The sequence below is a fragment of the Vipera ursinii genome (assembly GCF_947247035.1).
Source record: "Vipera ursinii genome assembly, chromosome: 4".
In the NCBI taxonomy this organism is placed as follows: domain Eukaryota; kingdom Metazoa; phylum Chordata; class Lepidosauria; order Squamata; family Viperidae; genus Vipera; species Vipera ursinii.
This window is the reverse complement of record NC_139514.1, coordinates 61,567,583-61,586,568: the sequence shown is the minus strand read 5'-3', so window position 1 is coordinate 61,586,568 and position 18,986 is coordinate 61,567,583. Positions and strand designations below refer to the sequence as shown.

The 18,986-nt window shown below is 34.1% G+C and overlaps 1 protein-coding gene across 9 annotated transcripts in view; it reads right to left on the bottom strand.

Moving 5' to 3' along the window:
• Nucleotides 1–18,986, bottom strand: part of DMD (dystrophin) — a 906,062-nt gene that overhangs the window by 130,254 nt on the left and 756,822 nt on the right. For all 9 annotated transcript variants that reach the window (XR_014492555.1, XM_083362891.1, XM_083362889.1 and 6 more), the window contains one exon: nt 3,543–3,621. Coding sequence is in view for 8 of the 9 variants with exons in the window: in XM_083362891.1 (XP_083219017.1) it covers nt 3,543–3,621 (79 nt within the window). In the remaining variant the exon portion in view is untranslated. The remainder of the gene's footprint in view (nt 1–3,542; nt 3,622–18,986) is intronic.

Below are 18,986 nucleotides of genomic sequence, written 5' to 3'. Positions count from 1 at the left end.
GCCTGGGTTCATATATTTAAAACAATGATAATTAATTTCTACAATTAATCAATATTTTGGTAATATATTTCTTGATCCTCTCTTCTTCCTGTAATACTCTCCTTTTGTCTACATTAAACAAATATAATTCCTAATATTTTCAGTTCAAACCAAGTTGAATATAAACATTTTTAGTATTTATGTGTATAATAATATCAACATATAACACATTTTTAATCAGCTTATTTCCATTTTATTTATAAAAGTAATCTTATTAAATCATTATATGTCCTGTTTTCAAGATTCTTATTGAAGCTTAGTTTCCCCTCAGTATTCAAACCACTCTTATCAGTCATAGTTTTCTCAAAATTCATTACCTTTAAATATCCAAACTTTTCATTTAAATAGACCCTATTTATAAACCATATTCAAACAAATGCTTAGTCATATAATATTCCATCTGATAAGTTGAATGATGTCTCTTGACTCCAACTTTCATCTTCTTTTTTTGCCAAGTCACTTTCCAGATCAGTTATTGAGGACAAAAAAGACAAATCAAGTAAGGTATCAGGTTTTTGTCTCCCATGTTTTGATGATTCTTCTGACAGTTCCTTAAATCATTTTATTTGTTCTTCTTTTTTATTCTCAGATTTGTTTTGAACTCCTGGAGGATAAAGCATATTTTTTGTCTTCTTTATTATAGTAAGGTTTTGCAGATTTTTTTTGGTATTAAATTGTAGTTTTCTTCATTTGTAGCTTTTCTATTTAAGTCACTTTCATTTAATTTATATTCTGTTGTATGATTTCTTTGTTCATTCTTTGTTATCATTTATTGAGTGTCACCTAGTTGTAGGTTTAAGTTAGAGATATGTTCATTTATATTGTCAAACTTATTTCTAATCTCATCATGGTTTGAAACAATTATCGTTTGAATCTGTTGCAGAATTGTGTATATTTTCTTCTGGAATGTATTTGTATTGTCTTGAGTCATTGCTCCTGCAGATCTTTGAAGCTACAAACTGGGTTCTTCAGGAAAAGGTGTTAGGTATGGTTTTATATTACTTTTAGATAGGTATATAATATCCATTTTATCTCTCCCCTCTAAGTAGTTTTCCATATCATATCGATATCATATTTTATCAAGCCAGTCCATCTTAAAATCCAAACAGCCAAATCTTACGTAGTTCTTGTCTTTATATAATGGTTCTATAATCCAGTATGTTTCCAGTTGTCAAGGCACCACTGAAAACAATATTTTGTGGCAGTTTTCTTTTCAGGGGTCTTATAATTATCAGCCAATCAGGGTTCAGTTCAAAGTATTTCAGCATCTAAAAGTTTTCCAGTAATTTCTCCTTTAGAACATTAGCCAAAGGCCAAATTTTTTCTTTCTTTGCAAACAGTTCTTAGGTTAAGATTTAAGAATGCAGTTCAGTATGTTTATAATCCCAGAAGGTCAGCAGTTTCTAAACATATGTAGTTTCACTCAGTAGTAGATAACTCAATGCTTTGTTCCCAGCTGTTTTTTGCTGTTTCTAGGTGTCATGACAAATTCTAGGTCAGTGCTGCTATAGTTTTCTCTAATCCTCCACTAGATGTCACTGTTCATTTTTCAAATATATATATATGTTTTCAACTCTAGGGGCCGGTGCTCATCTCTGCTTCAAAGCTGAAGACCCAGCGCTTGTCCAAGGACGTCTCCGTGGTCATGTGGCCGGCATGACTAGACGCCAAAGGCGCACAGAACACTGTTACTTTCCCACCATAGTGGTCCCTATTTTTCTACTTGCATTTTTACGTGCTTTCAAACTGCTAGGTTGGCAGAAGCTGGGACAAGTAACAGGCGCTCACTCTGTTATGCGGCACTTGGGATTTGACCCGCCAAACTGCTGACCTTCTGATCGACAAGCTCAGCGTCCTAACCCACTGAGCCACATAACCCATAATTTCATATATATAATTTCATCAATGCTTTTCAGGTATAGAGTTTTAACAATTTTCTTAGCTTTCAAATTTATCCAAACTGTGGTAATGTTTATTCCCCACTATAGACATCCCTTCCATCTATAGAAGGGTGAGGCAATTCCCCCCCACCTTCTCACTTTGGAAGGCTTTTTGCTTCTTGGGGATCTTTTCCAGAAAATTAAGTATAAAATAGGAGAAAGAAGCTCAAATTTCTCACCCAGTTTGAAGCACGCTGTTCACTGTTGTGCTGGTTAGTGCCTTTGGACTTCAGCTGCAGGTAGCTTGGGCTTGTCAGTGAGGTGTGGCTAGCCTTTCTCCTGTTGGGTTAGAAGGCTATCCCAGAACCAAATGAAATGACCGCTGTCATTCCAGAGTCCTTCTTTCTTTGCCACCTCTCTGGGGTGACTTAGACTGATTTAGGGTCCCCTGGCAGGGTAAAACTAGCCATGGGGTGCGGAGATCTGTGATCCCATGACAGGGTATTTCAGTGCAAGACCAGAAGTCTGACCCTGTATTTTAATAACTCCCAGCTAATTATGAATGTGTCTTCTGCCTGTGACTCCCCTTTTTGATAGTGTGTTTGTTCTTGCTCAAGTATCATTGTACAGTTTGTCTGCCACACTTAGTTTCTTCCAGGCAAATCTTTCCTCTTCAGGTGACTATTGCTATAGAGTTAGGAATTACTCTTCATCTGAATCAATTTACCAGTCTGCAGCAACCGTTTACAATGACATCCTGGTAGTAGAGTACATAAACATTTGCCTGATATGCAAAGAATCGCTGCTTCAAAACCTTGCAGAATGTTTTTATTATCTTTATTTCCCTGAGTTACATATTCCATTGGCCTTTTTAAAAACAAATGCACTGGTACACTGTTTTATCATTTTCCAGTCACTTGAAGTGGTTTACATCACAACAAAAACAAACTTAGATAAAGAAAAAACAGTACTTGAAAAAATATCTCAGTTTCAAAGCAGTGATATTCTACATATCAGCCAAATATAACCATTGCAGTACCAGAACCATGAATGAAGACTTTCTATCACGTTAGCTGTAACCGATTTCATTGAAAAAACATGAAATTGCTTGATAAAAGAATGTTGATTTTAAAGTTCATTGTTCTGTCTGCATGTGTGCATTTTTATTTTTTAGCTTTGTCTATATAAATTAAATTTATACTATATACAACTATGTGTTTATGCATAGCTATACACCAATGTACACATATACTCTACTAAAAGTATGCATATTCAGTGAAATAAAATCACAGAAAGGAAGGCAAATGTCATTTTTTCAGTTCCTGTAAAAAGTTGTGACAATACAACAGCAGAGAATCTATCCAGTGGTTTGCGTGTATGTGGCTATAGTACATTGTAGTAGACTTAAGATGGCTTTGGGTCCAATCAGCATTAGTGCATGGCACAAGAAGAACTTAAGAGTGCAGTGCAGAGATACAGAATGTTTCTGAATTGCTGAACTGTACAACACTTCATAGAATACATACAATAGAAACAGCACAATATCTCATCTGCGGTAGGCTTTTCAAAATATAAGGATCACTGTAAATTAGCAAAAGCAACAACAACTGAAATATTACTTACTGGAAAGAAAGTGCTGAGAAGTGGGGCCAAAATCTCGGTGGGCCTCATGCAGCTGCCCAATACGCTCATCGATTGACAACTGGATAGAGAAGAGATTAAGTGCAACAATCAGAAAAAATATTCACTACTTTCATAGACCTATACAACTATTATTGCTACTACAATTTACAAACAGTACAATCAAAACTTTCATCTGGAGAAGAAAATGTTTGATTAAAATCCTGAAAGAAGCTACATTTACAAGAATTCTAGTTATATGAATGATACAGAATGAAAATTCATTATGATTTCAACCATTGGCTAGGGGGCATTCTATTTTTATGCTGTAAATACTTATGTAAATTATAAATAAGCAGCATAAACAGATATTGATTCTTTCATTTATACACACACAAACACACACACACACACATCTAATCTGCATATTGCTGATGTCTGTCACACCAGATAGTTTCTTTTCTTGATGGTCCCAGTTTAAAAAATCTTTGAAAATATTATTCTAATTTATAATTTATTTATTATGAATTTTTTCTTTGAAAATTGTTGCTTATTTTTGTGAGTATATTGTTTATATTCCACCACTGACTTTATTTGTATGGGTAATTTCCAATTTAGTTTGTACTCAACACATTCCTGGTCAGTCAGTACAAATATCATTCAGTTCAAGTAGCAAAAAATGTGGCTTGATGATCATTCATAGAAATAACAGAAATATAAAAAAGTTAACTAGTGAAATATGACAAAAACTAAACAAAAAGTAGAGAGAAGTAGATATATGAATAAAGGTACTGTAAGAGATAAAAAGAAAAAGATCATAATCTACATTATCTATATATCAAAAGCACATAACTTTTCAGTGCCATCAGAAACAATTCTGAGTCAATGGGAAGGACCCCAGGAATTTTTACAATACAAAATACAGAATAACAGACTTCGAAGGGACCTTGGAAGTCTTCTAGTACAACCCCCTGCTCCGGCAGGAAACCCATGTTGTCCAATCTCTTCTTAAAAACTTCCAGTGTTGGAGCATTCACAACTTCTGGAGGCAAGTTATTCCACTGATTAATTGTTGTGTCAGGAAATTTCTCCTTTACATTTCAGCCTTAGTGTGAAAGCTGCTCACATTGAATGTAATTGCTTGACAAGAGATGAAGAAGTAGCCCTTTCATATGTTAAACTTGTGTATTGCTTTAAGAGATTGGGAGGGGGGAAGAGGAGGATTGTTCCTCAAGGCCATCTGAAATTAAAGAAGATAAGAGCTTGGCGGGTTTTCTAATGGAAGGGAAAATTATTCTTTAAATTAATAGGAGAATATGACTAATGACAAAATTAGAAAGGTGGAGAATTGTGTTTTAATATATCGTGCAAGGGCGCGGAGATTTCAGATTCCAGCTTCCTTCGAGCAAGCATTTGCCAGTGTATTAGGCTGAATAAAGGACTTTTAAGGTAAACAATGCCTCACAGTCACTTGAAAAGCCCATACATCGGAAACTTGACACTTAGCAGTAGAAAGTTAGAGATAAAAAATGGAACACCAGATGATATTTCCTCTATTTTGCACCATGAATAATGATATACCCAAGAATTTAAAAAAGACCAGATTTGGACCATTTACTTTTATGAATAAGCCTGTTGCACTGGCATTCACCAACCTGGTGCATTCCAGAGGTTCTGGAGCTATAAATCCCATCAGGTAGCCATGATTCAGTTTCATTTCTAGCATACTTATGGTTGAATGGTACTCTATAATCAGAGGCTTTATAGCAAGCAATATGAAACTGGCTAGGTAAGTGACAGAAAAGGTGATAGAAAAAAACTGTGTTCTATCACAATTGAACATTTTACCTTTTCCCCATGTTATTTAGATAATATAAACAATATCTGGTATCACTTGAAGAATATTGCACACTTACAACAAAAGTACTACATTAAATTGCACTAATGGTGTCATTGTGTATATTTAATTTTCTATCTATATAGAAAATTAAAGAAGTAGAAGTAAGATTAGTTGCAAATAGAAATCTGAGTTTAGAATCAATAGAATTTCTGTTGTTTGTACATCTATCTCAAAACTTTCCTAGTAATCACTCACTGTAGACCAATCATTATCTACTTGTCTTGTAAACTGTTGCAAAAGCTAACCTGAACTAATCCCTGCATTTTTCTTGCCCAGGATTTCAGAAGTGATTTGCTATTGCTTCTTTCCTAGGACTGAGAGAGAATGACAGGCCCAGATAACTCAGTTGGTTTTGTGCCTAACATGGTTCAGGACATCATGATTTCCTGCCTTCCAGGCTAAAGCCTTAACCACTACAGCAAAATGTTCTCAATTAAATAATCATGGTATTCATGGTTTAACTTAATATTTTCTAAACAATGCATTTAATAAAAATATTTTAGAAATATTTTTTTAATTTCTAGATTTTTAGCTAGAAAACTCTTCCATTAGTTTGTGTTAATATAAAAGGGGGAAAAAGCAGACAATTTGACTTCAATGTGATCATAGAGAATTCTCTCCTCTCCTATTACTAGTGATACTTGCTGTTAAAAATGTAAATTTATACACATATTACCTTTTCTGTGGAGCTTTTGACAAACGTATTTTTCACTCTGTATAAGAGAACTAGAAAAATGCCCTTCATAACAGGTTTCTAACAAAGGATCTCTGTAGTGTTGCATCAGATTTATTCCCTACCTGCCTTTTATCTGTGTCTGTCGGCATTTCCTTTTTCGTAATCCTTAGTGCAGCCTATTTCCCCAAACTAAGATAATTTAATTAATCTTCATGCAGCAATTTCCAAACATTTCACAAGTTATTATGGAAGAATGGTCAAGAAACTCATTAGACAGCTGCACCTTTTCTAATACATTCTATTTATATATGCTGGCATTGACAAAACACCATCAGCAAAGGCAATTTTCTGACAATATTTTAAGGAAAACATTTTCTTTAAATATTTTTTTCACTATTAAACTGTCATATCAGTGTAGATCTTGCTGCCCAAGCTGGTTCAGAGAATAATAGCTATCCATACTGGAATGTAAGTGCAAAATTTCTTATCTGGTTTTAAAAAGTTCTAGTTTGGAATAAAATTAGAAAATAAAATTACATTAAAGTACCAGTCTGGCTGTCCACCCTAGAGGCAATAGTTTATCCAAACTTGTTCAATTTGGAAAATAGCATCTCGTACAAAGATATTATGAACGTTGTGGGAGTATTGAAATCCAGACAGGAACTAGAACAACAAGGGATAAAATTGGAATGGTGGGCTTACTTACAGATACAAACATGATATGGGAAAGATAAGAAAGAGTGGGGGATAAATATTCAAGAAACTGCATTGGATAAAATCTTATTGGGGCCAAATAAGGAAATTGTATAGTCTGCTATTGGGGTATAAAATGATTGAGGAGCAAGTTAAAGAACCATTGCTGATATGGGCTAAAAAATTGGGACACGGTATCGATCTTGATATATGGCAAACTCTCTGGGATAGAAATAAAAAGATAACGCTGGCCTCAGCTTATAAAGAAAATTTATATAAAATGTTCTACCGGTGGCATCTCCCTCCAGCTCGATTAGCTAAAATGTACAAAACCATATCCCCTAGCTGTTGGAAATGTTTCAAAGAAATAGGTAATTATTTTTATGTTTGGTGGTCCTGCAATAAGACTGCAAAAGTATTGGCAAAGGATATGGATATGGATAGAAGAAATATCAGGAGGGAGTGTAGATTATAGACCAGAATTTTTCCTATTTGGCATAATAACAGAGAAATATACCAAAGAAGAGTTATATATAATGATACACATCATCACGGCAGCGAGAATGACGTTCACCCAGAAATGGAAAAATAGTGAAATACCTGATGAGAGTGAAGTGATAAATAAAATTTGGGCGTGCGCAAAAATGGACAAGTTAACTATGGAAATTAAAAATAAAGTTCAGTCAGATTATTACAAAATTTGGAATAAGTTTTACCTATGGTGGGAACAGAAGGGAAGGTCTAAATAGAGATATACAGGATGCTGATTTCACACATTATTAGAATAAGATGGTTGATAAGATCGAATATTGTATAATTGTATATAAATGATATGTACATAAAATGTATATATGTGTATAAAATACAAAAATGATGTAGACAAGAAGGAATGTCAGACCGTTAACACTTTGTCCAAAGTTGTAAATAATAAAATTTGCAATAAAAAAAAGTTCTAGTTTCTGGTAATTTTTTTTAGCCCAGTGGAATAGCACAGCAGTAAAATAGAAAGATCTTTATCCATCACTAATTATATAATACAATATTATTCAAAGCTGCCATGTTATTGATATTTTGCCATATAACTGATATTATAAAGAAAAAAGGGGAAAATATTATCTGACCTTTTCTGGCATTACAGAGCAAGGCCTAAAAAGAATCTAAATCAGGTCGATTTTGGGAAAACATAGAGAATAATAGTGTGATGACAATATAGGACAAAAGGAAGGAAGGAAGGAAGGAAGGAAGGAAGGAAGGAAGGAAGGAAGGAAGGAAGGAAGGAAGGAAGGAAGGACTGCATACATGCAAGATTGAAATAAGTAAAATTGGCACATATATTATTGCATTCAATATCTTTTGAACAAACGGGTGCAATGGCTCAGCAGTTAAAGATACTTAACATGTCAGCTGGAAAGCTGAGTCTGGGTTTGAAACCCAAGCACTGCACGACAGGGTGAGTTCTTGTTACTTGCCCCAGCTCTTGCTGACTTAGCAGTTTGAAAGCATGCAAATGTGAGTACATAAATAGGTACTATTTCAATGGGAAGGTAACAGTGTTCCATGCACCTTGGCATATACAGTAGTGGCCAAAATTGTGGAAATCTTTTGGGAAAAGTGTATTTTTGAGGTTTAATGGCTAATAACACCACTTTTTTTGGAGTAGTACCATAAAATTATATATCAATGGAAAGATAATTTAATCAAGAATGTAATGCAACATAGTTTGTTCAATTATCTGTATTGTATTCTATGAAAAGTTATAGCCAAATAACCAGAAAAAGGAAGCACAACTTGTTTAGGTTGATATCAGGTAGCTTTCCTTCATCCGATTGTAGCCAATGCGCATCAGTGTTTAGAGAGCCAATCAGGTGACATCTTGTTTTGGCAATGAGCCAATCAGATCACAGTAGGATTCAGTTACTGATGTCATCTATTGAAGTTGAGAGGACATTTGTCAGTGTGTTATGTGATCGCTATCAAGTTGGTTGGTTTTTTTTCCTTTCATTTAGTGAGCTTGTAAAATGTAATAAAATTAAAGTAATGGTGCAAAGAGTTAACTGGTTGCCCAGAAAGTGATGTAAAATAGTATTATTAGTGAACAAGGCTACAGTTATAAAGAGATTAGAAGAAAAATTGGTGGAAACTTAACCAAAAGTGGCATTTCTTTTGTACCTTTTCCCCAAAATGTTTCCACAATTTTGGCCACTACTGTAGTCATGTCAGCCACATGGCCATGGAAATGTCTTTAGACAATGATGGCTCCCTTGGCTAGGAAATGGAGATGAGGACCACCCCCTAGAGTCAGACATGATTGTACAGGGGAAACCTTTACCTTTATCTTTTGAACTCGTACTGTAGTCAGGAATTATACAATATACTATTTAATAATGCACCTGACTAAAACAACATGTCATGCCCTTACACATAGATACTGTAGACTTAAAAGAATACATGAAAGGGTCTTACAGTATGATAGATTACATGAAGGATCGGTTCAGTTCAATTGTACTACATTCAGTAATGCTGCATATACTATCAAACAGTAAGAGAACAGAATCTAATTGTCAGTCCTCATTTGTTTGTATGAACTTTGTGGTCATAAGATATAAATTGACTATGAATTTAAATAATGTAGTTCTGGTTAAAACGGCAAGCAGCCTGTACTACTGATTACTTCCTAAAATCCATTAGCAAACATCATAACATCATGTGGCAATAGGTTCAAGAGATGTTACTCTATCAAAACAAAAGAATCTAAATTATAAAGTCTATATATCCTATGGGAAATTTAAGAAGGTATGAAAATATATGATGCTATTCAAATGATATTAGTTGGTTGGTTTGAGACATTTTCTATGCATATCCTTAATCTTTGGCTTCAGACCTTCTTTATTATTATTTCATGGTACAGATCAAAGAAAATTCATGAATTAAGGAATATATGTATCAAATCTATCTTGCTTTTCCCTTTTAGATTAACTTTCTCATTTTCACTGTATAAAATTACTTTCTATTATTTCTATCGGAAAAATATTTTTTCCTATTGTTCATGGAAATAAATATCTTTAAACCATAATTAAACCAAGCTACCCTGCTATTAGTATAATATCCTACAGTGTCATGTCCTTTTCTGAATGCAATTCATTAATTCTATAAGAATAAGCATTTGCATGTTCTTATTTCTGTCACTTCACTGATATTTCATTTCCCATCCATCCATTAAGCTTCATTAATACTGGAGTTTTATCCATTAAAGAAAAAATATTATAACTTTGTTTTAAAATATCTCATCTGATTGCATATAAACTATCCTTTTAAGGCATTACCATTTTAAAATCCACTTTAACTATTGACTTGAAGTTGACATAAAGTAGAACAGCTGTCTTGGTGCCTACTGAAGTTGATTGAATAGAGCAAACAAATCATAACAATCTCAGAGTTTCACAGAGACAACAAAATATAATTATCTCTCTAAAAATTCTAAGATACTTAAGGGAAGTGTTTAATTCAAGAAATCTAAATAAATGAGAAATAATGTCTTCTCAGCGCTAGTTGAGAAGGCCTCAATGCTGTCACACTGTATTCTGGGTCATGAGGTAAATAGCAATAGCAACAGCAATGGGATTTAGGCTTAAATACTGCCCCATAGCACTTTACAGCACTCTCCAAATGGTTTACAATGTAGAAACATTATTTGCATATTGCCTCCAACAATCTGGTTCCTCATTTTAGCAACCCCAGAAGGATGGAAGGTATAGGAAATGACCAGGGTGAGCCCGAGGGAGGTGTCAAATGCATCATCAGTCTTGAGTCACTTTGCATCCACAAGAGACCTAAGTCCAGCCCACCTTGAATTCCATTGACTCTTATCTACCACACTTATTTGCTTTGACCATTAGTAGTTCAGATTCTTATAAAGAGCTTAAGCTTGCAATAAACCTTTATATTCAATTGAACTGCCTGGACTTCCTGATTTCACTATGCTTGACAGAAGCCTGAGTCAACCTTGAGTCCCGTCAGAACCAAACTCCAGACTGCGTGCAGAGTTTGTCTGCAATACTGGACTTTAACACTGTGCCCACCAGGACTCCAAATCCTTAGGCTTCAATCTTGAGCAAAGCATTTGGTCCCTGAATTCTCAAACATATCACTTATATAAACTTTGGTCAATAAAATAAATGCTCTTCCTCCCATTTCCTTCTTTTTTATATTTGTACTGTCTTACATCTTTGGAGGAACACACTGAATATTTTTTATGTGTGGATAAAGACTAGAGCTGTGCATGCTCTGAAAGTAATTTGGAAAAAGTGCTTTTGATCCACATTAGTATAAGCCAGCACCTATCTGCTATTCATTACAGAAGGTCATCATTTTTCAAACTCTCAAGTGAGCCTTGGCTGCTATGGCTGCTTTAGTCACATTAATTTTAATTATGGTATATGAGACTCACATTAATTTTAATTATTACATATGAGAGTAAATCTGGGGATAAGATGTTGGAAGAAGTTCTGCTATCCTGAGTTCCTAAGAAGCTGGTGTTTGCATGTAGCGGATCTATAGTAGTACAATACTCAACAAGGGATGGAACAAAATATATCCTTAACAAGATTATTAATTCTGGAATCTAGGGTGTTGAATACAATTATTTGCATAATTACTTCAACAGGACAACTATAAGCTTCCCTTCTATTTTCATGTAAGAGTATATGAAGTATATATTGTGTGTGTATTTGTATGTTTTTGAATCAATCTTAGGAACTGCCTGGACTAGTCTCTGCAGTTTTCTTGGCAACATTTTTCATAGTTGGTTTGCCATTGCCTCCCTCCTAGGGCTAAGAAGACTGACTGGCCCAAGCTCACCCAGCTGTCTTTATACCTACCTAACGGAAGAGTAGGTCTCCCAGTCTCTACTGCAGCACCTTACACCAAACTGGCTCTTGAAATATATATACGCCTAATACACAGAATATAAAAATGAAGTGCAACCAAATAATGATATAATAATAATAATAATAATAATAATAATAATAATAATAATAATAATAATAATAATAATTGGAAGGGACCTTGGAGGTCATTTAGTCCAACCCCCTGCTCAGGCAGGAAACCCTATACCATTTCAGACAAATGGCTGTCCAGTCTTTTCTTAAAAACTTCCAATGTTGGAGCATTCACCGCATCTGGAGGCAGGTTGTTCCACTGGTTAATTGTTCTAACTGTCAGGAAGTTTCTCCTTAGTTCTAGGTTGCTTCTCTCCTTGATTAGTTTCCAATATTTATTTTATTACATTTATATGCCACCCATCTCACTTTGAGAAGTTACTTTAGAGAGCCAGTTTATTGTAGTGGTTAAGTGGTGGTCTAAGAACCAGGAGACTGTGAGTTCTAGTCCTATCTCAGGCATGAAAAACTGGGTGAGTGATTTGGGGTCAGTTACCCTCTCTTACCCCAACCCATCTAACAAGTATGTTATAAGAAAATTGGAAAAGGAGAGATAAAAATCTAATAAATAAAATATTTTTACATTTAATATGTAATATTCATGTAATAAAAGATAAAGAAAAATGCTCATTTACTGTTCATTTATTCACTGCATTTTATGTATACATATGGTATCATTCACAATCTAAAAAGAGCATTATGATTAGCCTATTTATTACTATGTAAAGAGGCATATTCTATCATGTTATCTATAAGATAAACAAGCCATTTAAGAAATAGTTCAATGCATTGATCAAAATCTCAAAGAGCAAAGTGTTTGGACTGAAATACTAGAAACTGACTAATAAGAACTTGTAGCTGCCTCTTAATCTGCACACAGAATCCAAGCAAAGTACACAGCTAGTACTAACATCTCATCCTCCCCCACTCCCCTCACGCTCATAGAAAATACTTCCTTTTTACAACTAAACTTGATTTAACTGTGAATATAAAAGAAATGCAAAGGAAGGTCCCTCTGGCAGCACTGTAACTGGGCATATCTTTCTCTGTTTCCTTATTGTCAGCAGTTTTTGAATTTGTACAAAATATTGTCCCAATCCTACTTTGATGAAAAATCCTTTGCACCTTTATACACACTGCCTTATACAAATTATCTCACTTCAAAAAGGAACTCTAATTACTGAGCAGTCCAAAATGACAAGCCACAGGCTGATTTTGCTTTGTTTGAAAAAAACAACAACAGCATTTAAGCAAACAGATCTGGGGAACTGCCACGTGAAGGGAGAAAAAGGCAATTTTTACATTTTCCTTGAACTATGAAACAGAAGGGGGGAAAAGTTTTATATATATATATATATATATATATATATATATATATATATATATATATATATATATATATATATATATATATATATATTTTTGTGTAAATTACTAACAAAGAATTAAAGGGAAACTGAGATGCATTTCTGACTCCTTAGTCGTCCTCAGTCAGCTATACCCTTCTGAGATTCGAACCTGGGCTGATTGCATACAAGGCAGTGTTATTTGCCTCTAAGCCACAAGGTCCCTCTCGCTCTGTTAGCTTTTTTTCTGCAAGGGAAGATATGTTTCAAATGTTAACTATTTAGATTACCTTGCTAGGCCCCAAACAATATGAATTGTCCGGTGTGACTACTGCCTGTTTTTTTTTTATTGAAAAGTTTTAAAATACAATTTTCCTTTAAAAATCCCCCCTTCCCCCTCCCTCCTCCCCCCCTCCCTCCCCCCTCCCCCCCCCGACTTCCCAGAGCTAAATACAAGGTATATATATAAAAAACAATCATAAACAATCATATACTAACAACTATAAAGTCTAAAATCCATCACTCTCTAGCTTATATAGGATAAACAAGCCTTAGTAATATTGAATATATATAAAAAGAAACTAAAATAAGAAAAGAAAAAAAAAACGAAAGAAGACTTATTCAAATGCTACATAAAACTTCTTAACCCTATACTTGTTCTGGATAAACTCAATCCATTTCCTCCATTCCATAATATAGCGTTCTTGCGAATGGTCTTTCAAATAGGCCGAAATCTTCGCCATCTCTGCCAGGTCGGAAACCTTTAAAGTCCACTCTTCTATAGTCGGCAGTTCCTCTTTCTTCCAATATTGGCCTATCAAAAGTCTTGCTGCTGTAATTAAATTCAACATCAATTTGGTGACTACTGCCTGTTTGATAGCCTTCAAGATAGGCTGAAAACAGGAAATAAAGATTTGCCCCATGTTTGGGGCCTAGCAAGGTAATCTAAATAGTTAACATTTGAAATATATATATATATATATATATATATATATATATATATATATATATATATATATATACATACATATACATATACATACATATACATATACATACATATACATATATATATATATATATATATATATATATATATATATATATATATATATATATATACATATATATATATATATATATATGTGTGTGTGTGTGTGTGTGTAAATTATATATATATATATATATATATACACACACACACACACACATACACACACACACACACATACACACACACACACACACACACAAAAAGGCTCTATGCATCTCATTATCATAATTGTTTCCAGGAGACTGAATTTTAATTCAGCCTTAACCATAAAAAATCAGCTTGGGCCAGTCACTCTCTCTTAGCCCAATTTACTTCACAAGTTGCCGTTATAAGGACAATAGGAGGAAGAAGGAATGTTTTTCGCCTTGAATTCTATATATAAAAAAGGTCACAATAAAAATGTTTAAAATACTGGTTTAATAGCACTCTAATCATTCTGTTTTATGTAAAAGTAGATTAATAAGGAAAGAATTTGATCAAAATAAGCTATTTCAAACTCTTTCCTAATGTCAAATAATTGATGTGTTCCTCTGGTATTAAGGTAAACTTTAGAGATATTTGTTTATCTGCTGGCTGAACAATTCACTGTTTAATCATCTCACTTTAATTTACAACCTGCTTTTGACTTCAAGTGCCTATGCTGCAGATAGATACTTGTGCTTTTCTGTTCTTTGTCTCACTGGTATGTCCATTTTCCTGTTTTATTTCACATATGCATATATTAGCAGCTTGCACCATTTTTATTTTTCCTTTGTTATCCCTGATTTGAGATTCATCCCAGCTGGCAGCTGCTGCTACAACTCCTTCTTTGCTGCCTGGGCAGAGAATGCTATGCTACTATAATTTCATTTTTCATGATGCATTTTTCTGAAATGAATAAACATTCACAAATGCACAACTCATTAATTCAAGATATATTTTCCCCAGGATAACCGCCTTGACATTATACTGTATTAGTGATACCTTATTTTTATTCAATTTTTTAAAAAAAAATAATGGTTCCTTAGAAACAATGTTTATGTATGCCAGGCACAAAGCACTATGTCTGTGAACATTTTAATATTTCAGATTCATATAAGCACATTTCCTTCCTATTTCTGAAAGGATCCAACTGTTTTAAGAATCATATTAACTTCAATCAGTTGATTTTTAATATAGTGATATGTATGTGTGCATGTATGCATGCATCCATCAGCCTGATCTGAAAACAAAAATTAGGCTGCTTTCATGAACAGCAGAAAAATGCTTTCTTGGATTTTGCAGCCTTACAAACCAATTAAAGCATATATGTATAGAACATTCAGCAAAAATGTGAAATAGCTTACTTTTTCTTTGGTTTAATAGTAATAGCCCTGCACTTACATGGTTATACTTTGGTTGCTATGTGTGTAAGGCTCCAGGGGAATTACCCAGAACTAAAATAGCCTTCTTAATATTTGATTTCCTTTAGCATTATGAGTTTTATTGCACAGTCTGAACACATGGAATTCTTTGATTCCTAAATGGTCAGGGAGAGAATATTTAAATGGAACATCTAAATTCACTTTAATTTAAAGCACACCATGTGTCTAAAGTTCAGGGCCAATATAATTTTACTACATCTCATTTATATTCACAACTACCAGTTATCAATGACTATTATATTAGTCTGCTGTTACAGAATATAAATAGGTAGAAATCCTAAATAGAGCTATGTGTTTAAATTGCACCATTTCAAAACCCTACGTGATAAGATTTTGATAGAAAAGAGTATTTGTAGCTCAGGGCTGAACCGTGAGGTCCTTGGTGCCAAGCTTGGAGAACACCAAGGACCCCACAGGATAAGGTTTAGACTTCCAATGCAAGGAGCTAATATATGCAGTTTTAAAAGGTGAGCTGGGAACATGTCAGTAATGGATTAATGTAGAATGAACATCATCAGCATTGACAAAATCACTCTCAGTCAATTGCAAAGACAGCTTTACTAGTAACAGCTTACATCTTGTGACAATATCTGCCTATCTCAAGTCTTTGGGAAAAGAACTTGAAAGAACTAGAACTTGAACTTGATAGAACTAGATAAAAATGCCAAATCCAGCCTAAACATTGGGTTGAATGTGTAACCAGTCATAATAATAATCCAGACTAAACATTTAACTAATTGTGTGAAAACCATAATTTGCATAAAGGAATATTTGTTATTTTGATTAAAACAAGAGCATTTTCAGCTAGCTTATTGGCCTTTATATTGACAAGAACTGTTATTGGCCTCATAATAGATAGGACAGTATAAACAAAATTCTGGAAATGTAGCAGGATTCAATTAATATTCTTTAGAGGTTGAATATTATAAAATATTTTCTTTCTTTCTTTCTTTCTTTCTTTCTTTCTTTTTTTCTTTCTTTCTCTCTCTCTCTCTCTCTCTCTCTCTCTCTCTCTCTCTCTCTATCTATCTATCTATCTATCATCTAATATTATGCTTTCCTGATTAAATAGCGGTATCAATATTATTGCTACATGTTTTGGGGATTTGTTAATATAATCAGAACATAATGTAAATAAAGAATGAAATTATCATTTTTTTCATAAATATTTTCATGTTTTCCCTAAATGTTACATTTAATTATGAGTTCATTTAATTCAGATGAACCATTCATGCATGAATTTAGAGAATAATCTTATTACATGTCACTAAAGCTATTAACTAAAGGGTCACATTATAAACATTGTAATACACTTTGTCTTCAGAAAGTTTATAAAAACAGTATCAGTAAGGTACTCCCTATTCTATTGAAATAGAAGAAAACAATAGAATAGGCAGGTCCAGAGATCTCTTCAAGAAAATTGGAGGGATGAAGGGAACATTTCATGCAAAAATGGGCATAATAAAAGGACCAAAATGGCAGGGACCTAACAGAGGCAAAAGAGATTAAGAAGAGATAAAAAATTACACAGAACTATACAAGAAAGAGCTTAATGTCCCTGATATCCATGATGAGGTGGTCATGACCTCGAGCCAAACATCCTAGAATGTGAAATGAAGTGGGCCTTAGGAAAGCTGAGCAACAACAAAGCTAGTGGAGGTGACATTATTCCAGCTGAGCTATTCAAAATCTTAAAAGACGATGCAGTAAAAGTGCTACACTCAATTTGCCAGCAAATTTGGAAAACTCAACAGTGGCCACAGGATTGGAAAAGATCAGTTTATATTCCAATTCCAAAGAAAGGCAGTGCCAAAGGATGTTCAAACTATCGCACCATTGCACTCATTTCACCTGCTAGTAAAGTTATGCTTAAAATCCTACAAGCTAGACTCCAGCAGTATGTGGATTGAGAACTACCAGAAGTACAGGGAGGATTTTGAAGAGGCAGAGGAACTAGAGATCACATTGCCAACATATGCTGGAACATGGAGAAAGCTAGGGAGTTCCAGAAAAGCATCTACTTCTGATCATGGCATCTGGCCCTTTCAATTCCTGGCAAATAGATGGGGAAGAAATGGAGGTAGTGACAGATTTTATTTTCCTGGGCTCCAAGATCACCGCAGATGGGCACTGCAGCCAAGAAATTAAAAGATGCTTGCTCTTGGAGAGGAAAGCAATGGCAAATCTAGACAGCACACTAAAAAGCAGAGACATCACCCTGCCAACAAAAGTGCGTATAGTCAAGGCTATGGTCTTCCCAATTGCAATGTATGGCTGTGAAAGTTGGACCATAAGAAAGGCTAAGCACCAAAGAATTGAGGCCTTTGAACTATGGTGCTGGAGAAGACTCCTGTGAGTCCCTTGGACTGCAAGGCGATCAAACCGGTCTATCCTAGAGATCAATCCTGACTGCTCTTTAGAAGGCCAGATCCTGAAGTTGAAACTGAAATACTTTGGCCACCTAATGAGAAGGAAGGACTCACTGGAGAAGAACCTAATGCTGGGAAAGGTTGAGGGCAATAGAAGAAAGGGACGACAGAGAATGAGGTGGCTGGATGGAGTCACGGAAGCAGTAGGCGTGACCCTAAATGGACTCCAGAAGATAGTAGAGGACAGGAAGGCCTGGAGGAACATTGTCTATGGTATCACGATGGGTCGGACATGACTTCGCAACTAACAACAACAACAAGGTACTCAAGAAAGACCTGTTCTATAGTCATCAAGATATCATCTTTGTAGAATACTTAATGATAGTTTGAATACTTTTTCAGAATGCATAGCAGAAGTAAAAGTTTTGCCCTAATGCTATTGGAATTTATGCAATTATTACCTTCAAACTTCCACAACTGTGTAAATAGCACATCCATTTAAATGGACAAGTGTTTAACTCAGAGGCCAGTCATTTCATTAGAAGAATAGAATGAAAAAATCCTTTTAATTATGAATTTTGTGCCATTGGTATACAACTGATATCAAGACAGCAAGAACAGGTAAGATGATCTTTTATTGTTATTGTTATTAAAATTGCTTTATTAAAAAGCAAGTATGAAAAATTATGACATTCCTATTAAATATTCAGTTTAATTCCTAAATCAGAGGTATTTAATTAAAAAAGGATTCTTTTTTTGCACTTTTTTAAATAAGCAGCTTTTAAAAAAAATCATATATTTCTAAAATATTTTCTGTTTTTGCAGCATGTTCAAAATAGATATAATTAAAATTGCAATCATCTTGATGTATTCAGAATATAGTTATCAAAATAATTTCTTTAAACTCTATAATTGAGAGACAATTTTTTAAATAGGGTACATCACAAATATACAATATAAGTTCAGAAATAAAACTGAATTTGATTACACAAGCTTTAATTCTTACTTCTTAAACTGATAAATCACAATGTATTTCACAAAACAGTAAATACAGATTCCAAATACTGCA